The sequence below is a fragment of the Actinia tenebrosa genome, unplaced genomic scaffold (assembly GCF_029948245.1).
Source record: "Actinia tenebrosa isolate PJP-AT-01 unplaced genomic scaffold, QUT_ActTen_1.0 PGA_scaffold4__44_contigs__length_22323623, whole genome shotgun sequence".
Taxonomy (NCBI): domain Eukaryota; kingdom Metazoa; phylum Cnidaria; class Anthozoa; order Actiniaria; family Actiniidae; genus Actinia; species Actinia tenebrosa.
In genome coordinates this window covers 6,112,623-6,127,834 of record NW_028292581.1, presented here as the reverse complement: position 1 = coordinate 6,127,834, position 15,212 = coordinate 6,112,623, and the positions used below count along the sequence as shown (strand labels likewise).

Here is a 15,212-nt window from a genome sequence, read left to right as displayed (position 1 = left end):
TCATTTTGACATCATTAATTCACCTACTGGATGGCTGGACTGTACAATAATTCAGAAAGCACAAGTACATCTACAGAAAGTCAATCCTCTGATAGAGAGCTTTCAAAAAACAACCCTTGGCCCCATTAGGAACTTTGATGTTGTCACTTCAGAATTTGTTCAAATATTACATACAGGACATATGCACTGGGTCTGTATAAGCTCTATTGGATGTAGACCAGGCATGGTCAACCTTTATGATAGTCTCTACCATGATATCATTGCCAAAGAGGTTGAAGAACAGGTAGAGAGTTTAATGGCAGACAGCTATGTAGGCATAGAAAATGTAACAGTCCAGCAACAACTGAATGGGAGTGACTGTGGAATCTTTGCCATAGCATTTGCTACGTGTCTGGTTTATGGTTTCAGCCCACGAGACTTTACATTTGACATACCCAAAATGCGCCCACATCTGGCTCAGTGTTTGGAAATTGGTAAAATTACAATGTTTCCATCAGTTTAGAATATGTGTTTAGAACACGCTAGTGTTCACTAGCCATCATCTACTCTTTATTTGAAACAGTAATGTTGTTTTAGAAGAGCAAATGCATTAATACCATGAAAGAAATACAAAGTTGTTAATAATCATAGTAGCTATTTAGCAAATAACAGTTGGTTTCGATCCACTAGAATATTCATTACACAAAAACATATCTATACACCTATTTCATTTAAGAAAGGTTGTCATCGCTAAAGGAGAAAGGTGATAGGTTATTCATAGTTCCAACAATTTCTGGAATCACTTGTTTTTTTTTTGTTTTTTTTTAATGAGTTTTGAGATATCCAGTGTTGTTTGTAGCCTGAAAGAACTTTAAAGGCTTTGATTATTTGCGTTTATTTTCATATATTACACCTTCGAATCGACTATTGCCTTTGGCAGTGACAACTGTTTTTTTGAAATAGGTGATACAAAAGACCACTATATTCTATTGTGCTTTAAATGCAACAAAATAGTAGTAAATTTGAGAATTAATAATAAACAATTAAGATACACTAGTTTTCATCAGCAATGTCCAAAAATAAAATAGCTACTCTGACAGGAACAAAGCAGAAAAATATTTCTTGTGTCACCAATACATTATGACATTTTGAATACAAGAATATCCTGGTATTTCATTTTTATCTTTATAAATAAATTCAAATTCTTAAATTTTGGTAATAATTAGTATGTTTATAATCTAGTCAAATGGAATGATTGGTGGACAAAGGTTAACAAGACCAGAACACACCCTTAAAATGATATCAATGACTGGTACCTGTTCCTTATTGCTCATGAGAAAGTCAGTGCTCAGTGTCCCTTTCAGAATTGTGTACTTGCACCTCAGCAAACCGATTACCCTCTCCACATGAATTCTGACATTTGCAATTCCTCGGGTGTTCTCAACATCGATGGGGTCCAGCTGGCTCTTCCCCTTAGTAAACGCTGGTATAACAAGCTCTGCTCTCTTGAATGCCACACTTTCATGAACTGTAAATCCCCTGTCGGCCATTACTAGATCACCAGGCACAAGTTTATTTAAAATACCACAGTTTTCAGTGAGGAGCTTATCAGATGTTCTGCCACCCCAGGCCTTTGATACAAAGGAAATGGTGCCTTGTGGAGTGATTCCAATTAATACCTTTACAGTGTTGTGGTGTTTGTAGGAGCTGAAGGTCTGGGCTCTTGCCAGCAGGTTGGTAGGCCTTTCTATGAAGACCTCAAAACAATCAATAATCACTGTTGTCTTCTTTCCAAACGAAAACTCGAAGCATTGAGGCATTGTTCTCCATAGTTCATCCCGCTCAGGCCAATATATTAGTTGAGAGAGTCGTATGTCCATGATTGTTATCCAGGTAAAAAATATCCTGGAGACAGTTGGTGCAGACACTTCAAAACGGTATGCAAGATCCAAGTATGGCACATTAAGTCGGAGTTTCATCAAGACCATGACAAGTTCCTGGAACTTCGTTAAGCTCAACGACTTTCTTGCCACATGAGGGGCTACATGTTCATATACAGCTTGTAAAATAGTAGCTGAAGGCAATCCAGTGTAAAATAGTACCTTCCCATCTTCCAGCATATCTTCGCGATCGAAAGGGGCTTTCTTTGGCTGAGAAAACATATAATCTAACTCCTCAGTTTGTGTGCTTGACTCGGTCATTTCTGGATTAACTTCGTTTGTTTGTGTGCTAGAGTCAGTGATCTTACAAAGTTCCTCCAGCTTCGAAGTAATCCCGTCCAATAAATCGCCATCTTGGCAGTGCAACTTTGATTTATCACTCGCTGATTGAAGGTCATTTGCGATCTGGCTGATTTCCTCAGTTAAAGAAGGAGAGTCAAAAGAAATATTGTCGATTGTAGCGCCTTCTTCATCCAGTTTCGCTACCTTTGCAGCTGACTCGAACAATGCTCTTTCCTGTTGTCTCTTCCTTCTCACTTTTGCACGTTCACTTCGCGCGGCTTGAAGATCAGAGTTTTTCTCACTTACTACTGTTTTGTTGTGTCCCAAATTTAATGTAGGCACCCAATCGACGTTAAACTTATCCCAATTGGCAGCAGGTTTTCCAGAAACGAAGTGACGGCTGCAAATTCTCCCACTGTTGATGATTTCTTCGGATAACCCAACCCTACTAATGGCGGCCAACCACTTTCTACGTCGTTCAATCGACAGCTCTTCTGCCTCCTCTCCTTGACTTTTTCTAACCGATGGAACACGAAAGAGGGAAATTCCCTTATCACGAACACTCCTGGTATGACAATTTACCATTAAACAAAGAACCATTATAGAAAATGTGCTGAAAATATTGACTTTTAGTCGCTCGATTGTGATGAATCTCTTTTGTTTACACTATGTTGTGCACCAATATGGCGGTTAGCAACCGTTGTCATGCACCAAGTCACGTGGGTGAATTATTGCTTCCTTCATTTTGTCGTTTTATTATAATCGTTCATTTTAAATATGGGTATTCCAATCAAGCGCAATGAATGTGTATCAATATGATAAAAGTTAATTACACTTGTAATTATTGAGCTGCATGGTTTTGTTTTCAATTTCAGGCAAAGTATAAATGGTTGGCACATTTTTGTCAGCATAAAAATATCTGAGCCTCTGTCATATAATTGTTTACAAACTACTTTTTACTGTTACATATATAATACATTTCTGCGAGAGAAAAAATATATAAAACGATGCAAAAGCATGTGTAAAATAAGAACTTTTAAAAAAGTACATTAAATTTTGTTAAAAAAAAAAAAAAAGATGGCAAAGAAGTACAAAGTCTTTCAATTTTTTTTACGATATTGACACAAAGGCTGCATTCATAATGTATGGCAGAGGTGGGGGGGGGGGGGGGGGGGGGCAGGTGAAATTGAGGGGGGATCAGGAAAATTTTGGTAGGAAAAGGGGGGATGGGCAAATTTTTATCAGAAAAATGAGGGGGGGTGCACAATTTTGGAAGAAGCTACAAACCTTGTTTAGGGGGGATTGTATTTTTGTGCATGACTTTAAGAGGGGTTGTTAAGAATTATTCTGGACATTTCAAATTTTCACCACTTTTTGCCACTTCAATTGCCACTCCCCCCCCCCCCCCCCCCCCCCCCCTCCCCCTCTGCCATACAATATGAACGCAGTCAAAGAGAGTAGACCTGTGTAGGTCATGAAATGGTTAGATATAAAAAAATACTAAAAAAATACTAAGAATGGGCCACTAATAATAATAATAGTATTGCTTCATGGTTTTTGCAAGCAATACAGTCATATCCTTTGTATAATTTCCTTAAAAAAACATGAAATTACCCCTAACTAATATTCCAAAATATCCTGGACTACAAAAACAATTCTTCCTTTCCAAGCTGATTCTAAAAACTTAGGCAGTGGAGTAATTAAGTTATTATTTATGCCAATCTAGATTTTCATAATAGATTGTCAGTGATATGTTCTATGATAATTATATATTCCTAAAATATTAGATATAGAGTGAAGGCATTTAACCCATGAAATGAAAATTATTCGTCAACGTGTAATAGTCAAATAGACACAAAAGAAAACAGTGGAATTAGGGTTTACTAAAGTGTTTTGGTCTAATATCTATTGCACGGGTTTAATGACTTCACTCTAATCCAAGGAGTTATAAAACTTATATGTAAGTAGACCTTTTTCTATTGACTTGAGTGACCCAGGCATCCCAGACCTCTTATTCATCCTAATTATTTCCTATAATTTGTATACTGATCCTATAAAGAGCCTATATTTAAAGAAAATCTCCTATATTTCCTATAAATAGGACGACTGGTTGCGTTAAAACAGCCCTTTCTAGTTCCCAAGAGAGGAATGCGAAAACAGAAAATAAAGTCTAGTTAATAGACATGTTCAGAGGTTGATATGCATGATAAAGATACCAATTTAAGTATAACAACTGTTAACAGTGTTACACAATAAAATAACAACAGTTTTGATCAAACAAATTAAAATTTCACATGCATGTCTTAACAATAATAGTGTGTTTATTGTTTACTATTTAATGTTTAAAAAGCCTATATTTTTTGGGGAAAATCGTATATTTTCCTATATTTAGAACTTGCCTATATTTCCTATCAAATTTGTCTAAAACATGGCTGGGATGCCTGGTGACTGCAAAAAAGTAGTCCTAAATCAAGATTTCACTTTTTATTTATGCGTTCATTAGCCTACATAGCGGCTCTTGGGGAGGGGGGTTGGGGCGAGTGGGCAGCAGGGGGCGCAACCCACCCCCCCGCCCCAACCCCCTCCCCAAGAGCCGCTACACAGGCTATGTATTTACTTTATTTTATCAAGTCCAACCTTGGGGACATTGTTTGTGGTCACTTAGACAAGCAAATTCAGGAAACATCTTTTGGATGAGTAAAATTATCTAAACATTTCACATGCAACCTGATGACAAGCCCTAAGCTATGTCATGTCTCTGATAAAATCTATGTCATATGTCAAACTTATATCATGAGGAATACCCTTCCTAATTAGCCATTCACTGGTTGAGGGGAGAACTATGTTGAGATGGCACTGCAATGCATTTTGGGACTATTTTAGGGGACTAAATAGACACCATGTCTTGGAAATGTCCCCCAAAACAGCCCCACAATGCACTGCAATACCAACTCAACCCAGTTTTTTCCTCAACCTTGGAACTGCTAGATAGAGCTCACCTAAGACTAGCATCCCATCCCATACTCTAGTTTTTCCTAAGACTGACTATGTGTAATGAAAATGCTGTCAGGCAAGAAGATTATATGGTAATATAATGGCAATCTTGATCGACTTTGGCAACCCTTTATGCAATTTTTATCCATGCATGACTAAAAGAACATTAATTTTTAAGAAGATTGTGCTGGCTCTGGATTTCTGTTATGGGTGTCTGGAAGCTCCTGAGCCCATATTAGTGCATTATTACCATTGGTATCTTCTTGTACTGGTTGAAGAATATCCCGATAAACTAATACAGTATTTACCAACCAAACCAGAAAGGTTACAAAACCAAAACCCTGTAAAAGAACATTTTCAGGTCATAATAATAATAGAGATGCAAAAAAAGAATGTAAGGTTATTGTTTGCAAATTGCTCATCATCATCATCATCATCATCGTCATCATCATCTTCAACAACAACATAACCATCATATCATAATCACAAGAGAAAATGAACTAAGAGAAGGAATCCCCATGCCCCATCATGTGCACACTTCGATGCTATCTTTAGCATCATTGATGCTATTTTTAACTCGTTACCATGCCCGCGCGATAATCATGCTTCTCTTTAATGCCTCATTTTAGGACACGTCCACGACAAAAACAAAGGCTTTGTTTACTGCAAGACTGGAAGCCACCTACCCTCAAGAAATCAGCCAATCAGGTTCTTTGCTCAAAATGTCTCCAAGGTAAAAATAGCATCAAACTGTGCACATGATGGTTACAAGGCTATATGGGTAGGATTCCTTCTCTTAGTTCATATTCTCTTGATAATCATCAAGGACATCATCATATTATCATAACAACATCATCACATAATTATCAAAATCAACAGCACCATTATTAATATCTTTTACGAACATAAACTCTCCTAGTTATATGAGCCAATCAAAAACCGTTATAGTATAACCCATATGAGTATAAATCCAGGCCGTGTAACAAAGATTTTACAATAATATAGGTATTTCAAAGAAAAATCAATTCTATCAATGATACTTACCACAGACAGGAATAGAGTGGTATAATCTGGAAACTTCTTGATTGGATTGCAATCTTCCTGGCCATCAACACAGTTGCTTTTTGCATAACTTGCAAATCTATTTAACTCTCCTTCAACTTCTTTCCTCAGAGTAAAGACATTGTACAGCCACAGGCTGGTGCTCATAACAAGAAGAAAGGAAACAATTATGGCAGAAAAGAGTTCCTGAAATCCAATAGAAATAAGTCTGTTTTGAATAAATTACAAGACAATCCAGCATTCCTTTCGGTCATCAGTTTCATGCTTCTTTCATGTTTCATGTTACTTTCAGCCAGTGCAACAATTTTTGGAATAGGTGCATAACATATATTTTTAGAATAGGTAATAACTTAAAATAACCTACAGTACTTCTTTAATGCACTCTGATTGGTCAATATACCATCTAAGATGAGAGTAGATCTAAAACACTCACATCATTTTTTCTACGCATGCTCTCTAAATTTGAAATTTCATAGGAAAAATAAACATGCATAATTGTGGAGGAACGAAAAGTGGAGGACCAGACAAAAACCCTTTTAAGAATCAAGTGAGAGACTGTAACAAACTCTACTAACATGTGAATTAGATTTTGAGACCTCAGAGGTGATAGAAAAACTAGTTCACTACCACTAGGTTACAGTTGATTCCCAGCCCCTCCCCCTCCCCCCCTCCCCCCCCCCCCCCCCCCCATCCCCTAAAAGAAATACGACTTCAGTAAGAGAGTCACATTTATCAGAAGTTACAGGTAACATTAGCACTCATTGTACTTACAGAATACATAACTGGCCTTGCCATTGAATCTGCCTTGTGGACAATAATTGAGAATACGACCATCACAAGAGCCACCATCATCGACAGGACTGAAACAGCAACAAACAACTGTGCACAAATATTTATAGCACCATCAAAACTGAACTTTAAAGGAGTCTCTTCCTCCGTGTAGATAGCTGTAATGTTCTCATAGTACTTAAATGGGTATTTAACAGTGATGTTGAACCAGTATATTTTGTCTTTAGTATGTAGACTACCTTGGTCTTCATAAACCACACAGAAAGGAAACATCAACAGGGGAAGAACCTGACATAAATAGAGGAAAAGGATGCTGAATTTTTTTTAAGCATTAGAAATATGAATAATAATTATTATTATATAGCTTCTCATTAATCTCATATAGGTAACTGTCCAAATATTTTCTTAATCACATCCTTTTTGTAATCACTACCAAATCCTGCAATTGGTTGAAAGGAGTGCGATTAATTCCCAAATCGCATCCTTACGAGCTCTTAATCGCATCCTAAAAAATTTTTTTTAAAACAATAAAATAAAGCAAAATAAAACAAAAAAATCAACAACAAAAAAATTTTTTTAGATGTTTTTTTTTTGTTTGCATTTAGTTCTTCTACTACATTAAATTGATTATTCTGCACTCTTTATTATGTCTTTTTCTTGTGTATGATGACAAGAAAGATATGATTAAGTGGTAATTGAACTTCGTGTCGTGCAATTTTGGTCTGAAATCAAACTTGCAATTACAAATCGCACTCCCGCTACGCGGTTGTGCGATTTTGTAATTGCGCGTTTGATTTCAGACCTTATAGTACACTCAACAAAATTACTCAACTCTGATTGGTCGAGAGGAGTACAATTATAGCGTTAATTGTACTCCGTAGGAGTACCGAATTAAGTCGCTATGGCAACACGGCCAAAACAATTATTTTCTATCATTTTATACTTAAAAAAACATAAATAAAATTATAAAGCCATAAGAACTAATCTTTTTTATGCATTTCAGTTGCGCGATGGACTGAAAATTGGCCGCCAAATAGACAAAGATGAACAGCGTCGCTTCGCATTTTTTACTGAAATTTTGTTGAGTGAACTATATAAACAAAAAATCGCACGACCTTCTCGTACGATTTGGAATTAATAGACACTCATAATGTTTTGAAAGTTCTTTAATTGCACTCGCCTAAAGGCTCGTGCAATTACAAGAACTTACAAAACATTACTCGTGTCTATTAATTTCCAAATTGTATGAGAAGATCGTGCGATTTCCTATACAAATTGCACTCCACTCAGTTCAATTACCATCATATTAATTGGACATGTCTTGTTGGTATGGGATTATTTAGGCAGCTATATAATTAATAGGTAATGGGATTTCATGCTTCCCAATCAAGAAATAATTAGACTTGAAAAATTCCTCTGACTGCCAAATTGGACTGACAGCCTACAGCCTCATCCAATTTTGTAAGTCCTCAGAATTTTTCTCGTCCAATTATTTCTTAATTGGACAGCATGGAGTCCTATTACATATACTAATGAATGGGGTAATAATAAAGATAGGGACTTTCAATTAGCAGTATACTGCCTGCCTCAGTGGAGGTAAGATATACCAAGGAGTTTATTTTAAAAATCACGAGCTGTTAAAACAGATCACTAATAATACAACAAGACTTAGTGTTGCCTTACAAATATAAATTAGGACATTGGAGTTCAAAAACAAACATGCTAGGACCCATCAATGAATTGCCGTCATGCACCATTATATAAAAGTAACTCTTCCACAATCTCTTCTAGAATATGTCACTTCCTCGATTTTGGGCCATTATTAGGAACATTTATTTAATAATATGCCCTTATTAAAAAGCATGAATAAAGTTATATATTATCTATTATGGTTATCATGATTTGAATCAAAGGAAACTAGTGTTATTGTGATAACTGATCGAGGTGGTCTATTGAAATCAAGAAAGCACATGCTGTTATCCAATTACTCGAACAACGGTCCTCTACACTTTGAAAAACTTTACAATATTGCTGGCTACAGAAGATGAAAAGCAAAATATTATAAAACAACAATACACCGTTTAAGTAAATCATTATTAAACCGCATTTAAGCCAGGAATTGTTTTATTTATGAGACAATTGTTTTGGGCTGAGTTCGCATCGTTGGTCGGCCAAGCGCGGTATTGAATAATTCTAAGGTTTTTGAAAAGGGAATTACTTACGATTTCAGCTATCTTGATCCAAAACAGGTGATGTCTAAAGATCTTCCGTCTTGATTCACCCCGAAAAAGCAAAGCCATGGTCTTTTCGAAGAAAATCAAGCAGCTTTGGACAGAGTTTATACCTGAGATTGTTTATTCGACTGCGGGACAGGCCAGCACTGGAACTAAACGCTATACTTACTCATAAGGGGGGAGGGGCTGGGGGAAATCGCTCATGTGGCTCCCAGCCCTTATCCACACAGTCCAGAACTGGACCCACTTTTCTCACTAACTGTTTTTAATAATCTTCTAACAATATTTTTGATATATAAATTTGAATTTATATATCAAAAACAAAAGGAAATATCAGTCTATTTCCGCTACTCGTCTCGTCCCCGCACAGGTAGCCCAAGCTTGGTTTCTGTGGTGTCCTGCTATTAGGAAATGTATGGAGATTCATCAAAAATTTCAATAAAATGCCATATTCACTGGTTTTTTCTGGCCCCGATATTTCACTAGACATTTTGTTTTAGTTTTCTATACATTTTTATTTACCTTTTATTAAGTAGTACATATTTCCAATCGTGTCTAAAATTCATAGCACGTGTCAGAAATCCTAACTTTTTTATTCCAATAGACAATAAAGGTCCGTAAAAGTCATGGTAAACCTCTCATCCTATAATTGTTTCATCGGACGACTAGCTAGACACTAATATTATTTTCTTTTGCTTTATGACTTTGAAAAAATTCTTTCACCATTCTTTCACTGTGCATGTTTTTGTCATAAAGCTGTTTTCATAAGAATTGCTCTTGGCTAACTACGTTAATACTACTTAGGATAGTATTGTCTAGTTTCCCTTTGCAGGGGCGGCGGAAGCGGGGGAGCCGGGGGGGCACTGGCCCCCCCACTAGATTTTGGGGGGGGGCCTGGCCCCCCCAGAATATAATGCCTCACACACACACAAAAAAAAAAAAAACGCATGAGATTTGGTTATGATTACCATTATTTATTATTTTGATATTACATAATTTTTTGTATCTAAAAAAGATACGATATATCTAGCGACGACTTGCATCATTTTTGTGTCTCTCAGCACAATTGCAAGTGGTTTAATGCGCGCAAAATGTTACTGATTGAAATATCACACATACACGTTTGTAATCAAGCTAAACAGGGGGGGGGGGTCATTTCAAGGTACCGTGAAATATTGGAGTGCCCCCCCAACATTTTTCAGCTTCCGCCGCCCCTGCTTTGCCGGTTTCAACGAAGGTAGTTCAGGTTCTATGAGCTGAGGTGTTTGACAATCTTAGTAATCACATCATATTTAACTAAAAGTCTTGCTACTTTTTACCCTGCTAGCAGAGGTCTTTTTGTGAATTGAATGGATAGAACTGTTTTGTGGTGTAATAATGTTAGAGTATTGATCATCACAGTGAATAATCGATCTAAGCGAACGCTGTAAAGAAAAACCTGAAAAAGCTTCAACTTTGAGAAAAATTCTGATGAGGGTCCCATGTGCTGATGGTGTACTCTAGTCGGTTTTGGTCTGACCAGAGCAAGATAGGCATGTTCTGTTATGATCAGTTATCACTTGAGATTCCGTTAAGGCAGAAACCTAAGGAAGAGTTTGCTTTTCATATTATTTCTGCAGTGATGTTATTGTCAGTACTATCGAACTAAGTACCTAGATGGTACGTCTGTAGCTATTGGCTTTCCTTCAGTCTCCTTTCACTTTGAATATTGGCATCAAACTGGTATGACATATAGTGTAAATTTCTATTCCAGTCCTTGGGGACTTGTCCATGCTTGAGAGAAGGATGAAAGAAAGATATAGTTCTATCTATTTTTCTAATTTTTGAACGTACTAAATTTACAGCTCTTCAGTAATATATTCTTGAATGTCATAGTCAGGAGGTGCATTCATTTCTTCTTGTTGATCCTGTCAAATCAACAAACCAGGATATAAGATGAGTAGTGAAGTCGTGAATCAACAACCCACATTCTATTTGATGCCAACAATGACTAAAAAGTCAATACAAAGCTGAAGATATTATTTTTCATTTAAAATCTACAAAACAATCCATTGTTCTGCTGATTGCTTAACGTTGAACAAGCACACATGCATTTGTGGCCAGAATATCCTAAACGTAATCTTTTAGTTTCAATATGAGGTTCTGCAAACATTTCTGGGCGGATCAAAGTCAGGACAAGGGTAACTCACAGATCATATTCAAATTCATTTTGTTAATATAGAGGCGAGAGGAAAGCTAGAGCAGCAATCCCAAAGAAAAGACTGACTTACATGAAATACATAAGAACTTACTTCTGCAGGCTGCATGACTCTCTGCCCTCGAGATGTATAACCAGGTAAAATTTCCCCATGATCCTGTATAATTGAATGAAAAAAAAAGTCATTTTTCTTGGCTTATTACTTCGAAGGAATGAGTTAAATGAGAACTTACTTCTGGCTGCATGACTCTCTGCCCTCGAGATGTATAACCAGGTAAAATTTCCCCATGACCCTGTATAATTGAATGAAAAAAGTCATTTTTCTTGGCTTACTTCTTGCGAAGAAATATGAATAAAATGAGTAGCTTACTTCTGGGTGCATCACTCTGTGCCCCCTTGATGTAAAGCCGAGGGGTGGAAGATCGGCTAAAGATGCCATGATATGGACTCTAAATGGAAAAGAGAAAAAAGATGGTGACCAAATTCAAACTGATTTATCATTGCCAACAATGGATAGAGGAGATAGATGGCCTTCATCGTTATTTTAGAGTTGTTCTATAGAGTTCTGCTATGCTTCTTTTCATTATATATTGCATAAACGTCTACAGCAGGATGCGATGCATGTAGCAATTGCTTTCAATACGTTTGCAGTTACATACCTATAGCTATACACTTTCACTGACGAGATAAAATACTCGACCTCATAGTTTAGAATTGTCTTAATTTGAAATTCTTAAAAGTATTCTAAATTATGAAATAATAATAATGCAATAATAATGATAATAATCGATATATATAGCGACTATCCAAGTGAAAATCAAATACAATAACGAGGTGAAAAATGATACATTAAAAACTAAGCTGATGTAGATTGATGTAAAGAATATTTGCAGAAAGCCGGCAAATTTAAATAAATGTGTTTTAAGATTTGATCCAGTTGTGTTTGTCAAGTAGAACATTGAAGGCCTCACCCTTTAGGGCTCCTTTTAATTGATAACGCTAAATTATTATATATTTCCTGAAAGGATTAACCAAGTTAACCCTGTCATTAAATAAAAGCATCTATAAACAAACTATCTATCTAAGGAAATGCGTTCCAAAGTTCAGGTGCTGAGCAACAACAAAAAATCTATGGCCGAAGATTTCTTGAAGGATTGTAAGCTAGAGGCAAATCAAATCGGCGATAGAAGACTATAAAGTTTATAAGTTAGGAGTGGAAAAATCTTGAATTGGATGTGTTCAGCCACGGGTAGTAAACTAATAGTGGGGGGGGGGGGGGGGGGGAGCGTCTAAGGTAAACGCCTTTTAGGGTTCCCTTGTAGTTTTCAAGTATAAGAAAAGCATAAATTGATACTATATACTTAGCTATGCTGTACTTTAACCTTTCTACAGTGGCATAACAATATATGAACGTATGTACGTACTACAGAAGAAGCTTTTACTGATTTGCTTTTGCTGAAAGCCGGATTCTGTCGAGAGAGATGTTGGCGATTATCTTTCGGCCCTAGAACAGAGAGCCCGCGCGGCTATACACGAACGAGTAAATCAATATAAGGGAATCTGGGACCGACACTAAGATTAATGATGGCTCCCGCGAAAGAGTTCTCACTAAAACCACAAACTCTAACAGAACTACAACTACTGTAATTGCAAAAAACCCAATTACAAAAGCAAAAATATATCGTTAACTATAACTTTCTATAACATTTTATTTTGAAAAAAAAAAAACTGAATTGGTCAACCTACCATTTTTGCTGCATCAAAAAGTCTTTTAACGTCGTTATTTTCTGTTGAATTATCACGATCTTCTTTTCCGCCTCCACGCACACAGCGCGCTTTCATCATTTCACTCTCTCGAGTGCGGATGAAATCTTGACCACACGGTCTGTGTACCATTCGGGTATTATTCTTCTTATACTTTTATGTTTCTGAACTTCAAAATGTAATCTGCAGAGAGCCATTCTCCATTTTGCTATGACCGAAGGATTTTTATGCTTGTAGGAGTCACCTCTGGCTTCACTAATTAAGTCTCTTCATTGCAGAATGCAGTCCAACTCGATACCAAATTGTACAAGATTTAATCTGAACACGAATCTGAAAAAAGATATATACGTAAGTGTGAAATAAACAATTACATCAAAATAAATAATACTATTATTGACCAAAGGAAAAATACTTATTGCTTGCCCTAAACTATATCTTTCTTTTCTTTCTTCCCTTTTTTTCTTCATCTTAATTGTAATTATATTATATTCCTTCTTCGTGTTGTTGTTCTTGTTCTCGTTCTTGTTCTCGTTCTTGTTCTCGTTCTTGTTCTTGTTCTTGTTCTTGTTCTTGTTCTTCTTCTGCTCTCATTCTTGTTTTCGTTCTTGTTTTTGTCTTCTTCGTTTTCTTCTTCTTATTATTCTTCGTGTTCTTCTTCTTCTTCTTCAGTTTTCTTCTTCTTCTAACTTCTTCTAAGTCCTTCTAAGCAATATTCTCTTTCTTCTTTTTCCTGTTCTTCTTGTTCAATTCTTCAGTCATTAAAATGTTTCATAAATTTCCTGTAAAATTCACGGAAATTTTATCGCAAGGCTCTTCATTAGTCTGCTTTCTTCCAGCTGTCTATTCATTTTACTAAGAGACTTTTTCTTCTGTAAAATCCCTGGAGACGCTTGGGTTGCTTTCAAAACACAAAGAAAAGAAAATGGAAATTAAAACATTAAAACTTACTAAAGTTTGCCATAGTAGAGTATTTCCTGGTGAAAGTCGATCGTAAACTGACTGTGACATTTCTTCGTCTGATTGATGATATTAAACACCTATGTGAAATGAAATGGAACTCAGTTCAGATCGTTCTCCGTTCCCCTTTGAGACTGGAAAACGTTGTGCTTCTAACTATGTTTAGTTTGATATCGCTATTGCTTTACTTTTCTATGAGAACCGCTCCGCACAGCTGCTTGCATCCCCTAGCATGCCAACGCATATATTAACTTGTCATGCTAGCAAACTATTATTATTTTATATTACTATATATTCTCTTTTGAATGTTTTTGAGCTATCCGCACTGCTGCTTGCATCCAAGCATGCCAACGCATATATTAACTTGTCAAGCTAGCAAACTATTATTATTTTATATTACTATATATTCTCTCTTGAATGTTTTTGAGCTATCCGCACCGCTGCTTGCATCTAAGCATGCCAACGCATATATTAACTTGTCAAGCTAGCAAACTATTATTATTTTATATTACTATATATTCTCTTTTGAATGTTTTTGAGCTATCCGTACAGCTGCTTGCATCCAAGCATGCCAACGCATATATTAACTTGTCAAGCTAGCAAACTATTATTATTTTATATTACTATATATTCTCTTTTGAATGTTTTTGAGCTATCCGCACCGCTGCTTGCATCCAAGCATGCCAACGCATATATTAACTTGTCAAGCTAGCAAACTATTATTATTTTATATTACTATATATTCTCTTTTGAATGTTTTTGAGCTATCAATTTCATTTCCTCCAATTGCAAAAGAGAATAATTTGACTGAATTTAAATGTTAATACTGTGTGTTACTTCTTCTCTTGGTTTTTGAAACAAGCTATAAGATGTTAGTCCTAAAAGTACTAAAAATTCACTCTTTACTCTTAGTGAAGCATAATAATTTTTCAGTGATTAATTGTGGTAAGAAAATGAAGTCAAGAACATTCTCTTCTTGAAATTAATGGTCTATATTGCGCATGCGGTAATACT

The 15,212-nt window shown here is 36.1% G+C and overlaps 3 protein-coding genes across 6 annotated transcripts; all 3 read right to left on the bottom strand.

The window, feature by feature from the left end:
* Positions 1-497: 497 nt before the first annotated feature.
* Positions 498-2,922, bottom strand: LOC148906924 (uncharacterized). Its single transcript, XM_089037156.1, has one exon. It carries the CDS (start codon positions 2,799-2,801, stop codon positions 1,218-1,220), a length of 1,584 nt encoding a protein of 527 aa, XP_088893282.1. The 5' UTR covers positions 2,802-2,922; the 3' UTR covers positions 498-1,217.
* A 1,862-nt stretch (positions 2,923-4,784) lies between these two features.
* On the bottom strand, positions 4,785-9,445 carry LOC116290332 (uncharacterized). Its single transcript, XM_031697336.2, has 4 exons — positions 9,269-9,445; positions 7,029-7,334; positions 6,240-6,443; positions 4,785-5,536 (listed from the first exon to the last, which is right to left on the bottom strand). The coding sequence occupies exons 1-4, from the start codon at positions 9,344-9,346 to the stop codon at positions 5,369-5,371; spliced, it is 756 nt and encodes a 251-aa protein (XP_031553196.1). The 5' UTR covers positions 9,347-9,445; the 3' UTR covers positions 4,785-5,368.
* Positions 9,446-9,775: 330 nt separating this feature from the next.
* Positions 9,776-14,488, bottom strand: LOC116290329 (uncharacterized). 4 transcript variants are annotated; one of them, XM_031697333.2, is made up of 8 exons: positions 14,387-14,488; positions 14,190-14,278; positions 13,224-13,571; positions 12,902-12,946; positions 11,848-11,926; positions 11,711-11,770; positions 11,572-11,634; positions 9,776-11,187 (listed from the first exon to the last, which is right to left on the bottom strand). In XM_031697333.2, exons 3-8 carry the CDS (start codon positions 13,371-13,373, stop codon positions 11,156-11,158), a joined length of 429 nt encoding a protein of 142 aa, XP_031553193.1. In that variant the 5' UTR covers positions 13,374-13,571; positions 14,190-14,278; positions 14,387-14,488; the 3' UTR covers positions 9,776-11,155. The 4 variants fall into 4 exon arrangements, with proteins under 4 accessions (XP_031553193.1, XP_088893359.1, XP_031553192.1 ...); XM_089037233.1 differs by lacking the exon at positions 14,190-14,278 and adding an exon at positions 13,665-14,139 and having other exon boundaries at positions 14,387-14,462; XM_031697332.2 differs by lacking the exon at positions 14,387-14,488 and having other exon boundaries at positions 14,190-14,380.
* Between the last annotated feature and the right edge of the window lie 724 nt (positions 14,489-15,212).